Here is a 12,782-nt window from a genome sequence, read left to right as displayed (position 1 = left end):
TCCTGTGACCCCGTCGGGCCGCCTCCCTGGTCCCCCCATCCTGTGACCCCGTCAGGCCGCCTCCCTGGTGTCCCCAACCTGTGACCCCATTGGGCTGTCCCTGGTCCCTCCATCCTGTGACCCCGTTGGGCTGTCCCTGGTCCCCTCATCCTGTGACCCCATCAGGCCGCCTCCCTGGTCCCCCCATCCTGTGATCCCGTCGGGCCGCCTCCCTGGTCCCTGCCATCCTGTGACCCCGTCGGGCCGCCTCCCTGGTCCCCCCATCCTGTGACCCCGTCGGGCCGCCTCCCTGGTCCCCCCATCCTGTGACCCCGTCGGGCCGCCTCCCTGGTCCCTGCCATCCTGTGACCCTGTCGGGCCGCCTCCCTGGTCCCTCCAGCCTGTGACCCCATCGGGCCGCCTCCCTGGGAAAGCAGCTTTCACATTCTGCTCTGCTTACAGCCTCACCAGAAAAGAGGCTTAGATTTGGTTTTGGTTTTACGGCTTTATGGAAATAAGGTCACACGCCACACACAGTCCACATGTGTGACTTACAGCTCCCTGGTTTTTAGCCTTCTGAGCGGACTGAGCAGCCCTCACACCGTCAGTGTCGGAACGTCTGTGCCTCCCAAAGAGAGTCCCACCCGCGTTCACGCTCTCTTCCCGGCGCCCGGCTCCGGGCACACGCTGATCGCTGTCTCTCCAGACCCTCTGCTGGGCGTTTCGTACGAGTGGGGTCCCGCGACGCCTGGTCTTCAGTGGCTGCCTTTGCGTAGGACGACCCCTTCAGGGGTCCGATTTGTGCACGCATCAGGACCTCGCTGCTTTGTGTCGTCACGTGGTACTTGAGTTTGTGAGCGGTCCGTGTGTTGTGTAGCCGGTCATCCCTTGGTGGACATTTGATTTGTGTTCACGCTCTGGCTGTTAGGAACTCTGCCGTCATGCACGTGGCGAGCAGGGTTTTGTGTGGACACGTTTCCTCTCGGGCCGAGCCTCATGCCCAGGAGCGGACGCGCTCCGTCCCGTGGCAGCGCTGCGTTTCTCGGTTTGAGGAATGTCCAAACCGTCTTGCAAATGGCCGCACCGTTTTACATTCCACCAGTTTGGGGCTTTGTTTGGTTTTGTGCGTGTGGTGGTGTTTTCCCGGTGGTCTCGCCGACCCCGGGAGAGAGCTCACTGGAGCGGGAAGCGGGAAGGCTCCAGAGCTGCTCCGGGAGCCGCGGCACAGAGCTCCACGCGCGCCGGGCCACGTGCAGGGGCCGCTCCCTGCCGCCCCCGCGGCCGCCCCAGGACCGGCGTCTCCAGGTGTCCCGGACCTGAAGGCCGGGGCTCCGAGTCAGCCGCTCTGGCTCTGTGCTTCGTCTTTGTCCATTAGAATCCGGGGGGACAGCTGGACGGCCCCCGGCCGCCTGCGAGCTGCACAGACACGTCAGTGGGGAGCAAGCCTCCTCCCCGTCGCCTGCCTGAGCCCGGCTCCTTCCCCTGCTGCCTCCCCGCGGCCCCGCGCCCCCTGCCCGCCCTGGGAGGCACTAGCTCCTCACCGACGGGAGGGACCGAGGGCTCCGGGTGGGCCCTGCCCCAGGCACAGCAGCGTAGCTCAGAAGAGAGCCGGGAGCAAGGGAAGCTGGCGCCCCCCTCTCCCCGGTGACCACAGGAGGACGCGCAGTCCGGTGCCCTGACCCCTGTGCCGCAGTCCCCTGCAGCTTGTGACAGCACGAGCACGTGCACCCTGGGGCTCTCCTAGGTGCGGTGCATGTTGGTCATCGGGTGCTTGCCTCCTGTGCCGGCTGAAACGTTCACCCCTGGGCTGTGTCACTGGGAAAAGCCTTCTGCGGCTCGGGCTCATTGACAGAGACCCTTGCAGGGGTGAGGGGCTACAGGCGTCTCCCTCTGCCGCGTCAGGATGCGAGGTTGCCCTCTCCTGGTGTGCAGCTCCTCTGCCCAGATGAAGCCCTCTGTGTGATAGGAGTCGCATTCCCACAAGGCGTTATGGGGCCGTCCGGCAGAGCTCTCCTCCTTCTGCCCTGCAGCTGTCCCTCCTAGACCCGTCAGCCACTTCCGCGACTCCAGGACGAGAAGTGTCTCACCTCAGTCCCTGAAGGTGGAGACCCAGAAAGCTGCCACTTCTACGTCTTCACCCCCGTGCACATAGAAGGGGTGGCTGGGCGCCTGGGGCCACGACCAGACGTGTGACCTGGAAACCCCACCAAGGCTACCCTCCCCCTTCATCAGCGGAAGGGCAGCCACAGACCCTGCACACGTCGCCCACACGGTGGTGCTCTGAAGTGTCACATTCAGGACGATAACACACGATTACCCTTGCGTGCGTACACCAACGGTGCGGAGGCATTTGGAAGGGCCTGGGCAGTTGTGCGGTCTGTGCACTGCACGCTGACTTCCTCTCTGTCCTCAGTCCTGGTGCTCTTGGCGCTCAGTCCTCCCCAGCACCATCGGCGTCGGCCTGCGCGGAGACGGAGAGGTTGTAGTGTTGATCTCATGCGTGTGCGCGAGCACACACACATACCCACACATGCATGCGCACACATACATGCACGTGTACACACACACACACCCCAGGCTGGAGGTTTCCGTGGTCATTCCCACCATTGCTGGTCCTTCCCCTGCTGGCCCGGCCAAATCCCCGTCTCCTCGGCCCCTCCCCCTTCCATCTTCCCTTTATGTTTTTTTTCCCCAGTTTATAAAATTTATTTTCTTACCTAGGAATAACTGCCGCATGTTAGCGTCGGGTGTGTGACACGAGTCTGTGTTGTCTGTATCGCACAAGGACCCCAGGAGGTCTGGTTAGCATCCCTCACCTCCCACGGGTCCAGAATAGTCTTTCTCGCGATGGGAGCTTTGCCGGCGCGAACCGCCGTGTCAGTCACTCGCTGCGCTCCCGTGTCCTGTCTGGGTGGTGAGGACAGTCTCTAGCACCTGACCCCTTCCCCGTGTGGCCCCTCCGCGCCCCGCCCTGCCTCCGGCACCGGCCAGCGTGCTCTGCGTCCAGGACCTGCTCTGCTGCTTTGGTTCTTGTGTTTCTGCGATTCCACGTGGTGGTGAGCAGGACCGTGCACGTCGTCCTCCTCTGACGCCCTTCACTCAGTGTGACGCCCTCGGAGTCTGCCAGGTGGAAGCAGGTGTCAGGGTTTCTCTCTGTCCTTGCGGCTGAGAACCGGGCCACTGTGTGAATGCGCCCTCCCCCTCCCTGTTCATCGTCCGCAGACACGTGGATGTTTCCGCATCGTCACTGTGGGAAACACCACCACTGTGAACGTGGGGGCGCAGACATCTGTGTTTAAGCAGGTGTGTATGTTGTTTTATTTTATTTTTTAATATTTACTTTTGAGAGAGAGCACAAGCAGGGGAGGGGCAGAGAGAAAGCGGGGGAGAAAGAAAGAGCGGGAAGAATCTCAAGCAGGCTCCACGCCAACAACGCCGAGCCCAGCACGGGGCTTGACCTCACGGACCCTGGGATCGTGGCCCCCACCAGCTCTGCCACCCGGTGCCCTCAGACATCTTCTCGACCTGGTGTTCTTGCTCATTCTGGTGGACTCCCGGAAGCGGAGCTGCCGCACCCTAGGGGGCTGTGTTGGTAACTTCGGAGGACCCACGCTGTGTTCCGCCGGCCCCGCAGCTCAGGTCCCGGCAGTGGCGCAGAGGCTCCTGCCATCCCCTGTCCCCGCCAGCCATCCTCCCCGCCGCGCACACACCTCGGGCGCCACCCTCACCCTCCGCCCTGTCTGCAGGGCATCTCACCCAGGGCACCATGGGGCCCTTTGCTGGCTGTGCCCGCCTGGGGGACCTGGCCCAGCAGGTGCTCGAGGACCTGCAGGCAGGGACCCTTCTCGCTTCTTCAGGCTCTGGCTGCACTTGGCACTGGAGGGAAGGGGTGTGCAGGCCACGAATGGCGTCTGTCACCGGGTCCCAGAGACCCAGGCAAACTGGCACATTGCAGAGGCCAGCCCGCCACCCCGCGGACCCAGCCCTTTGTCCCCAGTGACAGCACGCCACGCTCGGGGGCCTGCCGCAGGGGTGGGATTGGCCCCTTCTCTGGAAGAGCAGGTCTAGGGCACACATGGGATTACCGGCGTGGCGTGTGGGCCGTGGGCCACTGAAGCTCACCGCTCTGTAGCCACAGTTCACCTCCGCGCGCCCATGGGGTTCTGGTTAGCTGAGTCTAATTAACGTCCCATTGTCTTGACTTGTGTTCCTCCCGTTCCTTCAAGGGCGATGCAGTTAAAGACCTGATGCTTCGCTTCCTGGGCGAGAGAGCGGCGGCCAAGAGGCAGGTCCTGAGCGCCGAGTCCGTGGAGCAGACCTTCGCCGGGCTGAGGCAGCTCATCGTGAGTACCGATGCGTTTGGTTTAGTGGTGTTTTTGTAAGTGCTGCCTTCCTGCCTTCACAACGTCTTCCTGAGAGTTAATGACTCCGGGGGCGTCACCTCAAGCTGTTGCTCGGAAATGAACGTTGGCTGAATTGCTAACAGTTCTGTGCAGCCAAAAGCGTCCTACAAACATGCTCTTAATCTTAAGGCCAATTAGTTCAAAAGCTAATTACTTGAAGCAGCCTATACTTGGATTAAATATGCTTCATCAGATATAATAGCTAGAGAGAAATGATTCTGTGCCGATTTTTAGAACACTCTGTTTTCTCCGCTTGGCACGAGCGGTTTGTGAACAAACGGGAGGGTTTGCCGCGGCTGCACCCAGAATCTCTGTTCCGTAGCAGCTAGAGGCGTGGTCCCAGGCGGAAACCGTCGGCCCCACAGGCGTTTCGGCGCGGGTGGGTAGGTGCCTCTGGGGTCTTTGAACCCCTGGACGTTGTGAGCGCCCCCAGTCTCCTCTTCCTCCGCGTCTTTTATCACGTGCCCGGAAGCATGTGTCCTCCGGGTGGTAAATAAGAGTCACCTGTGTGGGTGGTCAGATATTTTACGTAAGAAAGCAGTTAACGTTTGATTTCTTAGTAGATGTAAATCAGATGCCTCACTGGGTCTTCTCCTGGAGTGATTCTGGAATTACTCCTCTACGAAGCGGCTTTGGGAAGGAAAGGCGTGGAGCCCCGCTGGCCTGGGAACGGGCTGTCCTCGCGCCTTGTGGCTCGGTGATGAGGCCGCAGGTCTTCACAGGCGGCGCTTCCGGCCGTGCGAGACCTCGCGGTGCCGGGTCATTGTCTCGGCCTTGGGCCTGGAAGCAGCCGCTCCAAGACGCCGTCCTGAGCGACAGGCCGCACGAGGAGTGGCACTCGGTAGTGGCCGGCTTCTGTGTTCTGAGTAAACTGTGCCCCCCATACGGGGCTCGAACTCATGACTCTGAGATCCAGAGTCACGTGCTCTCCCACCGAGCCCGCCGGGCGCCCCTGCAGTGGCCAGTTTAAGAAGGACACGCAGAACCCCACAGCCGCCATAACTACTTTGTTCCGCAGGCGATCTTCTCACCTGCTGGGGTTATTTCTGCTGCCAGTAAATCTGTACTGCGTCTGGGGCTTCTTCATACGCGGACAGTCCTTAAAGCCAGGAGGGAGTTCACTGTCTTCCTAACAGAGAGACCTGTTTCAGGTGGAAAATACATTTATAAAAAAATTATTACCAAAAAATATGTGTTTTCTTGGGGGCGGGGGGTGTTGCCCGAGTGGCTCAGTTGGTTCAGCATCTGACTCTTGATTTCGGCTCCGGTCATGATCCCAGACCCCATGCGGAGTGTGGAGCCTGCTTGGGAATCTTTCTCTCCCTACCTCTGTCTCTAAAAAAAAAAAATATTCTTAATACTTTTAAGAAACATTCCCAGGCACCAGGGTGGCTCAGTCGGTTAAGTGTTAACTTCATTTCAGGTCATGATCTCACGGTTTGTGGGTTCGAGCCCCACATCAGGCTCTGTGCTGACCGCTAGCTCAGAGCCTGGAGCTGCTTCAGATTCTGTGTCTCCCTCTCTCTCTGCTCCTTCCCCTCTCACACTCTGTCCCTCTCTCAAAAAATAAAAAATCATCCTGGTATTTTAATTATGTCCACAAGTAATTTCTCTCATCATCAAGACTAGGAAAGAGTTTCAAAATGTATTTTCCTAAGCAAGGTCCGTGCATTCAAAGAGTGTAATTTACAGGGAAATGGACGTCATAGCCTGTGGGGAAGGACATTTTAATCCCTGTCATGGTGTCACAGAGTTAATGATTCCCGTTGAGTCAGACGTGGGGAAAGTTATGTACATGCTGCTAGTTACTGGAGTGACTTTTATTCGACTATTTTTCTCATCTTTTAGAAGTCGTCCAATTCCTGCGTTCAGTTTTTCAGAAAGAGTGTATCTTATTTCTTACTGTAAAAAAAGAAGGAATGTTTATTTAAATTTAGATCTCATTCTCCTCTCAGATTGGCCTTATTATCCGAGTTCTGTGCGTCATTTACAGTAATTATGAGACTTGTAAGATTTTTTGCCGCAGAGCCTAAAGGTTTACAGGGTATGCTTAAAATTGTAATTATAAGAATAACTTCTTCACCAAGCACTCTTGGCATCTAATACTGTCGAGGGGGTGGCCAGCAAGAGGACTAGAAGGTGGAGGAGAGTGAGATGGAAATGGCCAGAAGCACTCTGAGAAAATACACAATTACAATTTCGAACAGCAGGCAGCGTGTCATCCTCAGCCGCAGCTGGCGGGTTGCTGGGGGGAGGTCCCAGCATTTGGAAGGAAGGGAGCCGCCCGTCAGAGCTCAGCGCTGTGCCGGCTGGTCCTGGCTGGCCCTTCCAAGAGTCGTCTTCATCGCCTCCCTCAGTGGTCCGGGGCTCTGTGGGCAGGCTGCCCAGAGCTGCGCGGGACGCGGGAAGGAGCGCAGGCACAGGCCAGCCCCGCTCGGTCCCCGTCACCTCTCGGGCCAGTCAGCTGAAGGCCGTGCCCTCCCGAGGCTGGAAGCCACCCACGTGCGCACGCACACACGGGCCTGGGTGAACAGGGAGACGTACCCCCGGCCTTGTACTTGGAGCCTTGTGCAGGGACCGACGTGCAGGGAGTCACCCTGGAAAGGGAACGTGGACCTGCCGTGGCAGCTGGAGAAAGACACAGGCTGTGCGCTTGGGGCACAGGGGCTCCAGGGGGACAGGGCGGGACCCCAAGTGCACACGTGTGTGGAAGGAGCAGCGAGTCAGTGATGGCGCACAGTTAGTGGGGCATTCAGGTGGCAAGAATCACGAAGATCTGGATTTCTTAGCACACCCAGAAATAAGTTCCAAAGAAATTAAAACAAAATTTGTTAAATTCCAGAAAAAGGAGGAGACTGTTAATGATGCAGGATAGAAAAGCATTTCTTAGCCCTTTTAGGGAGAAAGGGGTAAATCTGACTACTTTAAAACTTGTGTACAAGAGGAACACCGTAGACAGTATTAAAAAGTGAGACACAGAATGAGAGAAGATGTTTGAAATACACGTGAAGGCCTTCCTGCAGGGACTAAGCAAGAAAAGAGCCCAGGAGAAAAACGGGCAGCCCGTGAACCTGGGGACCGTGCTCGTCCTCGTGGGGAATCAGACACGGGAGTCAAGCAGGAGGGCCGTACAGGTCACCCGTCGACGGGGCGGCCCCAGGCGTCGGCCGGGCTGCAGGGGGCGGCCTGCGTCCTTCGGGGCGGGAGCCGGAGGGCCTCGCAGAGCAGCGAGCGGGAGCGCTGAGACCACGCCTGCACCTTGGACCCAGCGTCCCCTCCCTGATTCTATACTGGAGACAGACTCTTGCCCCTGAGCTTCACAGGACACGTCCAAGAGTGTTTGTTGCTGTGTTTCTTGAGTTAGCCCACAGTGTTACTGAAAACCTTAGTATTGAATAAGAAAAAGCTGTGTCACGCGGTTAAGGCCCTCGGAACAGCTGCAGTGCACATTCGAGGGCCACGTTCGCAGGTGTGAGGCCGTCTCCAAGGCCGTGTGCAGCACGGAGCGCCAAGGCTGCCTGCAGCGGGCTGGCTTGTGTTAGCGCCAGAGACCGGCCGGCGTCCCTAGGCCACCGTGTCCCTGATCCCGAGATCCGGGAGAGCCCTGAACACCTGCTCACTTTTGGCAACAGGCTCTGACCTGACCCGGCTCATTGGCGCCAGCCCTGGACATTCCCCACCGCCATCCCCAGACACCCCTCCTTGCCGGCCCCTCCCTGCCCTGCACCCCTGCTCTCCTGCTTGCCCTTTGCAGGGGGGGCAGCGGGAGCCAGCCATGGGGAGGCAGAGGGTGCAGGGGGATGGCCTCCGGCAGGCTCAGCTGGCCCATCCCACCTGGGCGTCCCTCTGTCGCCTGGCCCTGCTCGGTCTCTGTCCCATCGTGGTTGTCCTGGCCTCGCCCGCGCCTGTGCAGACAGCCCTGCGTCCAGCTCCCGGGAGCCTCTGGGAACCGTCTGGAACCTCCCATCGCCGCCAGGCTCCCAGTGGATAAGACATTTACATTCTTGGTTGATTCCGCTTGCTGCAAACAAAAGTATTCCCGTCTGGAAATCCTTTTGAACTATCAGAGTAAACCTGAAGTGTAGGCAAAGAACTACTTTGTATTCTCTTATCAGGAAAAAAGATATTTGGGGAACTATAAGTTGCAAGTGGTAAACTTGTCTAACAACTTCGTGTTCTCTCCTCGTAACATGAGGAAAAGTCATCCTGTTGTTTCTCTACTAGCACGTGTGCCTCTCAGAACAAAAGATAAGGCCCACCTGAGTCTTTGAAGAAGCCGTGCTGCATCGCCTCTGGTCCCCAGTGGAGGTGACCCCGTGCTGCAGGACAAGCTCTGGGTCCACACAGGCCCCTGCCTTTCCCCGAGGCCCGGTTCTCAAACAGGCCGCCGGGAAGGAGGCCGGCGGCACCCCGGCCCCCTGAAGCTGTTTGGTTGTCAAGGGTCTTGAGGAATGACGTCATTCTGCCCCCGGGAAAGTTTGCCGTCGGGTTAGGGTGAGGTCCTTTCGGTCAGTGCGCGTCATCTGCAGCCTCGCCTGGCGGGGACCCGCGTCCTCTTGCAGCTCCTGGGAGCAGTCGCCCGTGGGACGGCGCATTGGGGGAGCTGTAACAGCGTTTCTGCCCGCTGTTCTCAGTGAGGAAAGGAGCCACTGTTTGAAAGATTGCCTTTTCTGGGTGCTGGGTGCCTCAGTCGGTAGAGCGTCCGACTCTATTTCGGCTCGGGTCACGGTGTCCGAGCCCCACGCTGCCAGTGTGGAGCCTCTCCCCCCGCCTCGCGCTCACTCTCTCTCCCTCAAAATAAATAAATACACTTTAAAAGATTTCCACGTACTCTAAAGTGAATAATTAAGGTGATAGGTTTGGGCGTCATTTTTAATAATGGTGACCCAGTTCGGATACAGAAAACACATCTTAGTATATGAAATCAGGGAAGAGCTGAAGGCTGTTTATACAGTACAGTTTATTATGTTTAATTATTTATGGAGCACTTTATATCCACAGTGTGCTTGCAAATAATTTTATTACACCTTTAAATGTTTTATTGGGGGTGGGTATCTGTACATAGTAGACGGCAAATAAGAAAGGGGTCTTACTGGTGATGAATCTTTGTTTCAAAAGTACTTAAGTATCCGCGATGAGACCTTCTCCTTCCGCGTCTTTGCACCACACGGACTCCGAGTGTGTGTGAGGCCTGTGCGCGCGCTCCTGGCGCGGGGCGGGGTCAGGAGCCTCCTTACCTCCTCCAGCGAAACCCTTGGCGCCGGAAAACTCCGCTGTCCCCGTGCGTTAGCTGAGCTTCGTAACTTACACCTCCATACTTGATTTTCTGAAGTATGATGTCAACACGCATCGATTGTGTCCCTGCATGAAGCAGGGTTCTAGGTAACAGATGGGGTGAGCGTGTCCCCCGTTTCTAGACGGCCACCGCCTCACGGCCTCGTCCGCGAGTGTCCGTCCTGTCCCCCTGGGCGTGCGGCCTGTCCTTCTGTTCATTCACAAACCTCTGTTCTCTTCTTTCTCAAACAGCATGTTCTTTTTTTTAACTTATATTTTTGAGAAAGAGACAGAGCATGAGCAGGGGAGGGTCAGAGACAGAGGGAGACACAGGATCTGAAACAGGCTCCAGACCCTGAGCTGTCAGTACAGAGCCGGACACAGGGCTCAAACCCATGAACCGCGAGATCATGACCCGAGCTGGAGTCAGATGCTCAACCGACTGTCCCAAACGGCGTGTTTTTGATTCAGAAAAAGCGAGGAGAAATGAAACCATGGTCAGTTAACATTTTAGTGTCTGAGTGTGTGCATGTCTGTAGTAAGTTTGCGTGAGGAATGTGAATACATATCCAGGTGTTTATATTATACAAAACGGCACATTCTGTTTTATATTTTAATACCTTTGTATTAATATTTCTTAAGCTTTGTCCATATTGAAGGGTCTTTATGAATATCTTTTACCGCATAATCTGATGCTATTTAAGTAACCTGGGGCGGGCCGTCTTGTAGAGAAATCTTTTCTCCTACATGAGCCCCTGCAGATAGACGCGGGAGGGGGGTTAGGTCACAGCACATGCGTCAGATTCTCCAGTGTCGCTTTTGAGAGAGCGTGTGAGCAGGGGAGGGGCTGAGGGAGGGGGAGAGAGAGAGAAAGAGGGAGAGAGAGAGAACCCCAAGCAGGCTCCGCGCTGTCAGCACAGAGCCCCATGTAGGGCTTGACCGTGAACCGTGAGACCTTGACCTGGGCCTGAGTCATGAGTCAGACGCCCCAGGGACTGAGCCCCCAGGCGTCCCGGAGAGCGGACGGTTTGGGACTCTTGACACCCGTTCCCTTCCAGGAAGAGCGGAGAGCGCACACCGACCAGCAGTCCGCCCGCACCTGTGCTTTAGCGTCTCCTTGTCTGTCCTGACTTGTGTCTTCTTCAGGAACCGTCTTTTCTCACTTCTTAGGCCAACAGTGGCACCGCTGCTTTTTGGGGTGTTTTGGGGTTTTTTTGGCTAATGAAAATCAATCACTAATAACTTACAGTTTATTTTTCTTTCATTATTTGCGTAGCTTTTTTTACTGCTGTGACACGTGGGCACGCGGACGGCTGACGGGGGCCGGCAGTCCCGGCGTCCTCATGGGCAGACCTCACCCTCGTTTCCACCTGCAGGGTGACCGGGGCGTGACTGGGGCACTGTCAGCCCCCCGGGCTGAGGTCGCACAGGTGGCAGTGCCCAGGCGCCCGCCCGCTTCTCTTCTCTGCCAACCTCTACCCTCACCTGGTGACTGGGGGCCGCGTGGATGGCGCGGCCACAGAGCCTGCCGGAGGAGTGCCACATCCAAGTCTGGTGCGCGCAGGGACACTCGATGTGACGGCCCGGGTACCCCCTCCTGCCTGCAGCCTCCCCTGCGGACCCGCACTGCCCGGCGCGCCTCTCTTCCCAGCCTCAGACCCGCACTCGGCTGCTTCTTTTCCTCTCCCTCTTGACCGCCTCAGGGGCCCTCAGACTCCACACCGTCGGAACCACATTTCGGATTCTGAGCTCTGACCCTTTCCAGCCTTCCTGGCTCCATGACCCACGCCTCTGCCATCGGGCCGCATGCCAGGCCCTCAGATCCATCCTCCAGCCCTGCTCTCCGGGCTCCCGTCAGGTCGGCACTCGGCCTCATCCCTTGGCCTGTCCGCACGCCCACCCTGGCACAGGCCACCTGCAACCACGGTTTTCAGGCTTGGAAGGACGGGCATTGTCTGTGACTTCTCAACCTTTAGCAGACTGAATCGAACCCGTTTTTTTTTAGAGAGTAAGCAGGGGAGAGGGATAGAGGGGGAGAGGCGCAGAAGGAGAAAGGGCAGGAATGAGGGGGGGGGTCCCAAGCAGGCTCCATGCCCAGCACAGAGCCCCACAGCAGGCTCCATCCCGTGACCCTGAGATCACGACCTGAGCCAAAATCCAGAGTCAGACGCTCCACCCAGTAACCCACTAGGCGCCCCAGACCGAAGCTTCTGTAAGATTACGTCTAAATTAATAACATGAAAAACACGTACGGCGTACAGGCCCCTCTTTGTCATGGAGTGTGACGAGTCCTCTGTCGAGTTGTGGAAGAATTTACTCCTCGGTCTTCCTTGCTGGGACCAGTCATAAGGGGGACATTGTCTACGGTCCCCCTGGCAGCTGCAGTGGCCAGGCCTGGGGTGGTACGCGTGGGGATCCTAGGCTCCGAGGGCCCCTCAGTCGGGAGCCCAGAACCATCCTTAGACAATACGGACCGCGTGCACACCATGCGCTGCGTGGACCGGGCCTGTGGACCGCACACAGGTCGCCAGCACCAGGACTGGACGCCTGCTTTGCCAATACTTGCTTCGCCCCTCAAGTTCATGCTGCAGCCTTGCAGGGGCTGATGTTTCTAGAACGTGAGCCTGACAAGTCGCCCGTGTCCTCGGAAGCTCTGGAGGCTGGCCCATCCCTACCTGCCCCTCACCCCCTGCCAGGCCCTGTCTTCCCTGCCGCACCTCTCGCAGACCACACCAGCCTCCTCCCTACTGTCCCTCGTGTCCCCGCCACCTGCTCACATCAGGCCTTTGCCCACCGGAGGCCCCCACCTCCCTCCTCACGGGGGCCCCTTACTCTCAGCTGAAGTCATTTCCTGGGAGCACCGCCCTGAGCACGCGGTTCAGATCTGACGCAGCCAGCACGTGTGACGGAGGCAGTGGGAAGAGAGCAATAATTAATCGCCCCTGCATACAGGATCTGCTTGGAACATAGACCAGGTTCGGACTTGGCCGAGGAGCTTTCCCGTTTGCAGTCCCAGAGCACACGGCCGCACTTGATGCTTCTCCGGTAGTCGAGCCCCCACGTCAGCCTAGAAGTCCACCCGAGGGGCCCGAGGGGCCGCCATCAGGAGAGGCCCGAATCAGCAGC

General features: G+C 57.9%; 1 protein-coding gene across 5 annotated transcripts in view; it reads left to right on the top strand.

Moving 5' to 3' along the window:
• Positions 1 to 12,782, top strand: part of TRAPPC12 (trafficking protein particle complex 12) — a 74,764-nt gene that overhangs the window by 14,030 nt on the left and 47,952 nt on the right. For all 5 annotated transcript variants that reach the window (XM_029938363.1, XM_029938366.1, XM_029938365.1 and 2 more), the window contains one exon: positions 4,206 to 4,322. In XM_029938363.1, coding sequence (XP_029794223.1) covers positions 4,206 to 4,322 — 117 coding nt within the window. The remainder of the gene's footprint in view (positions 1 to 4,205; positions 4,323 to 12,782) is intronic.

This window comes from Suricata suricatta, chromosome 4 (genome assembly GCF_006229205.1).
Source record: "Suricata suricatta isolate VVHF042 chromosome 4, meerkat_22Aug2017_6uvM2_HiC, whole genome shotgun sequence".
NCBI classification, from domain to species: Eukaryota; Metazoa; Chordata; class Mammalia; order Carnivora; family Herpestidae; genus Suricata; species Suricata suricatta.
The sequence above is the reverse complement of the archived record's forward strand: the minus strand, read 5'-3'. Positions and strand labels throughout refer to the sequence as shown.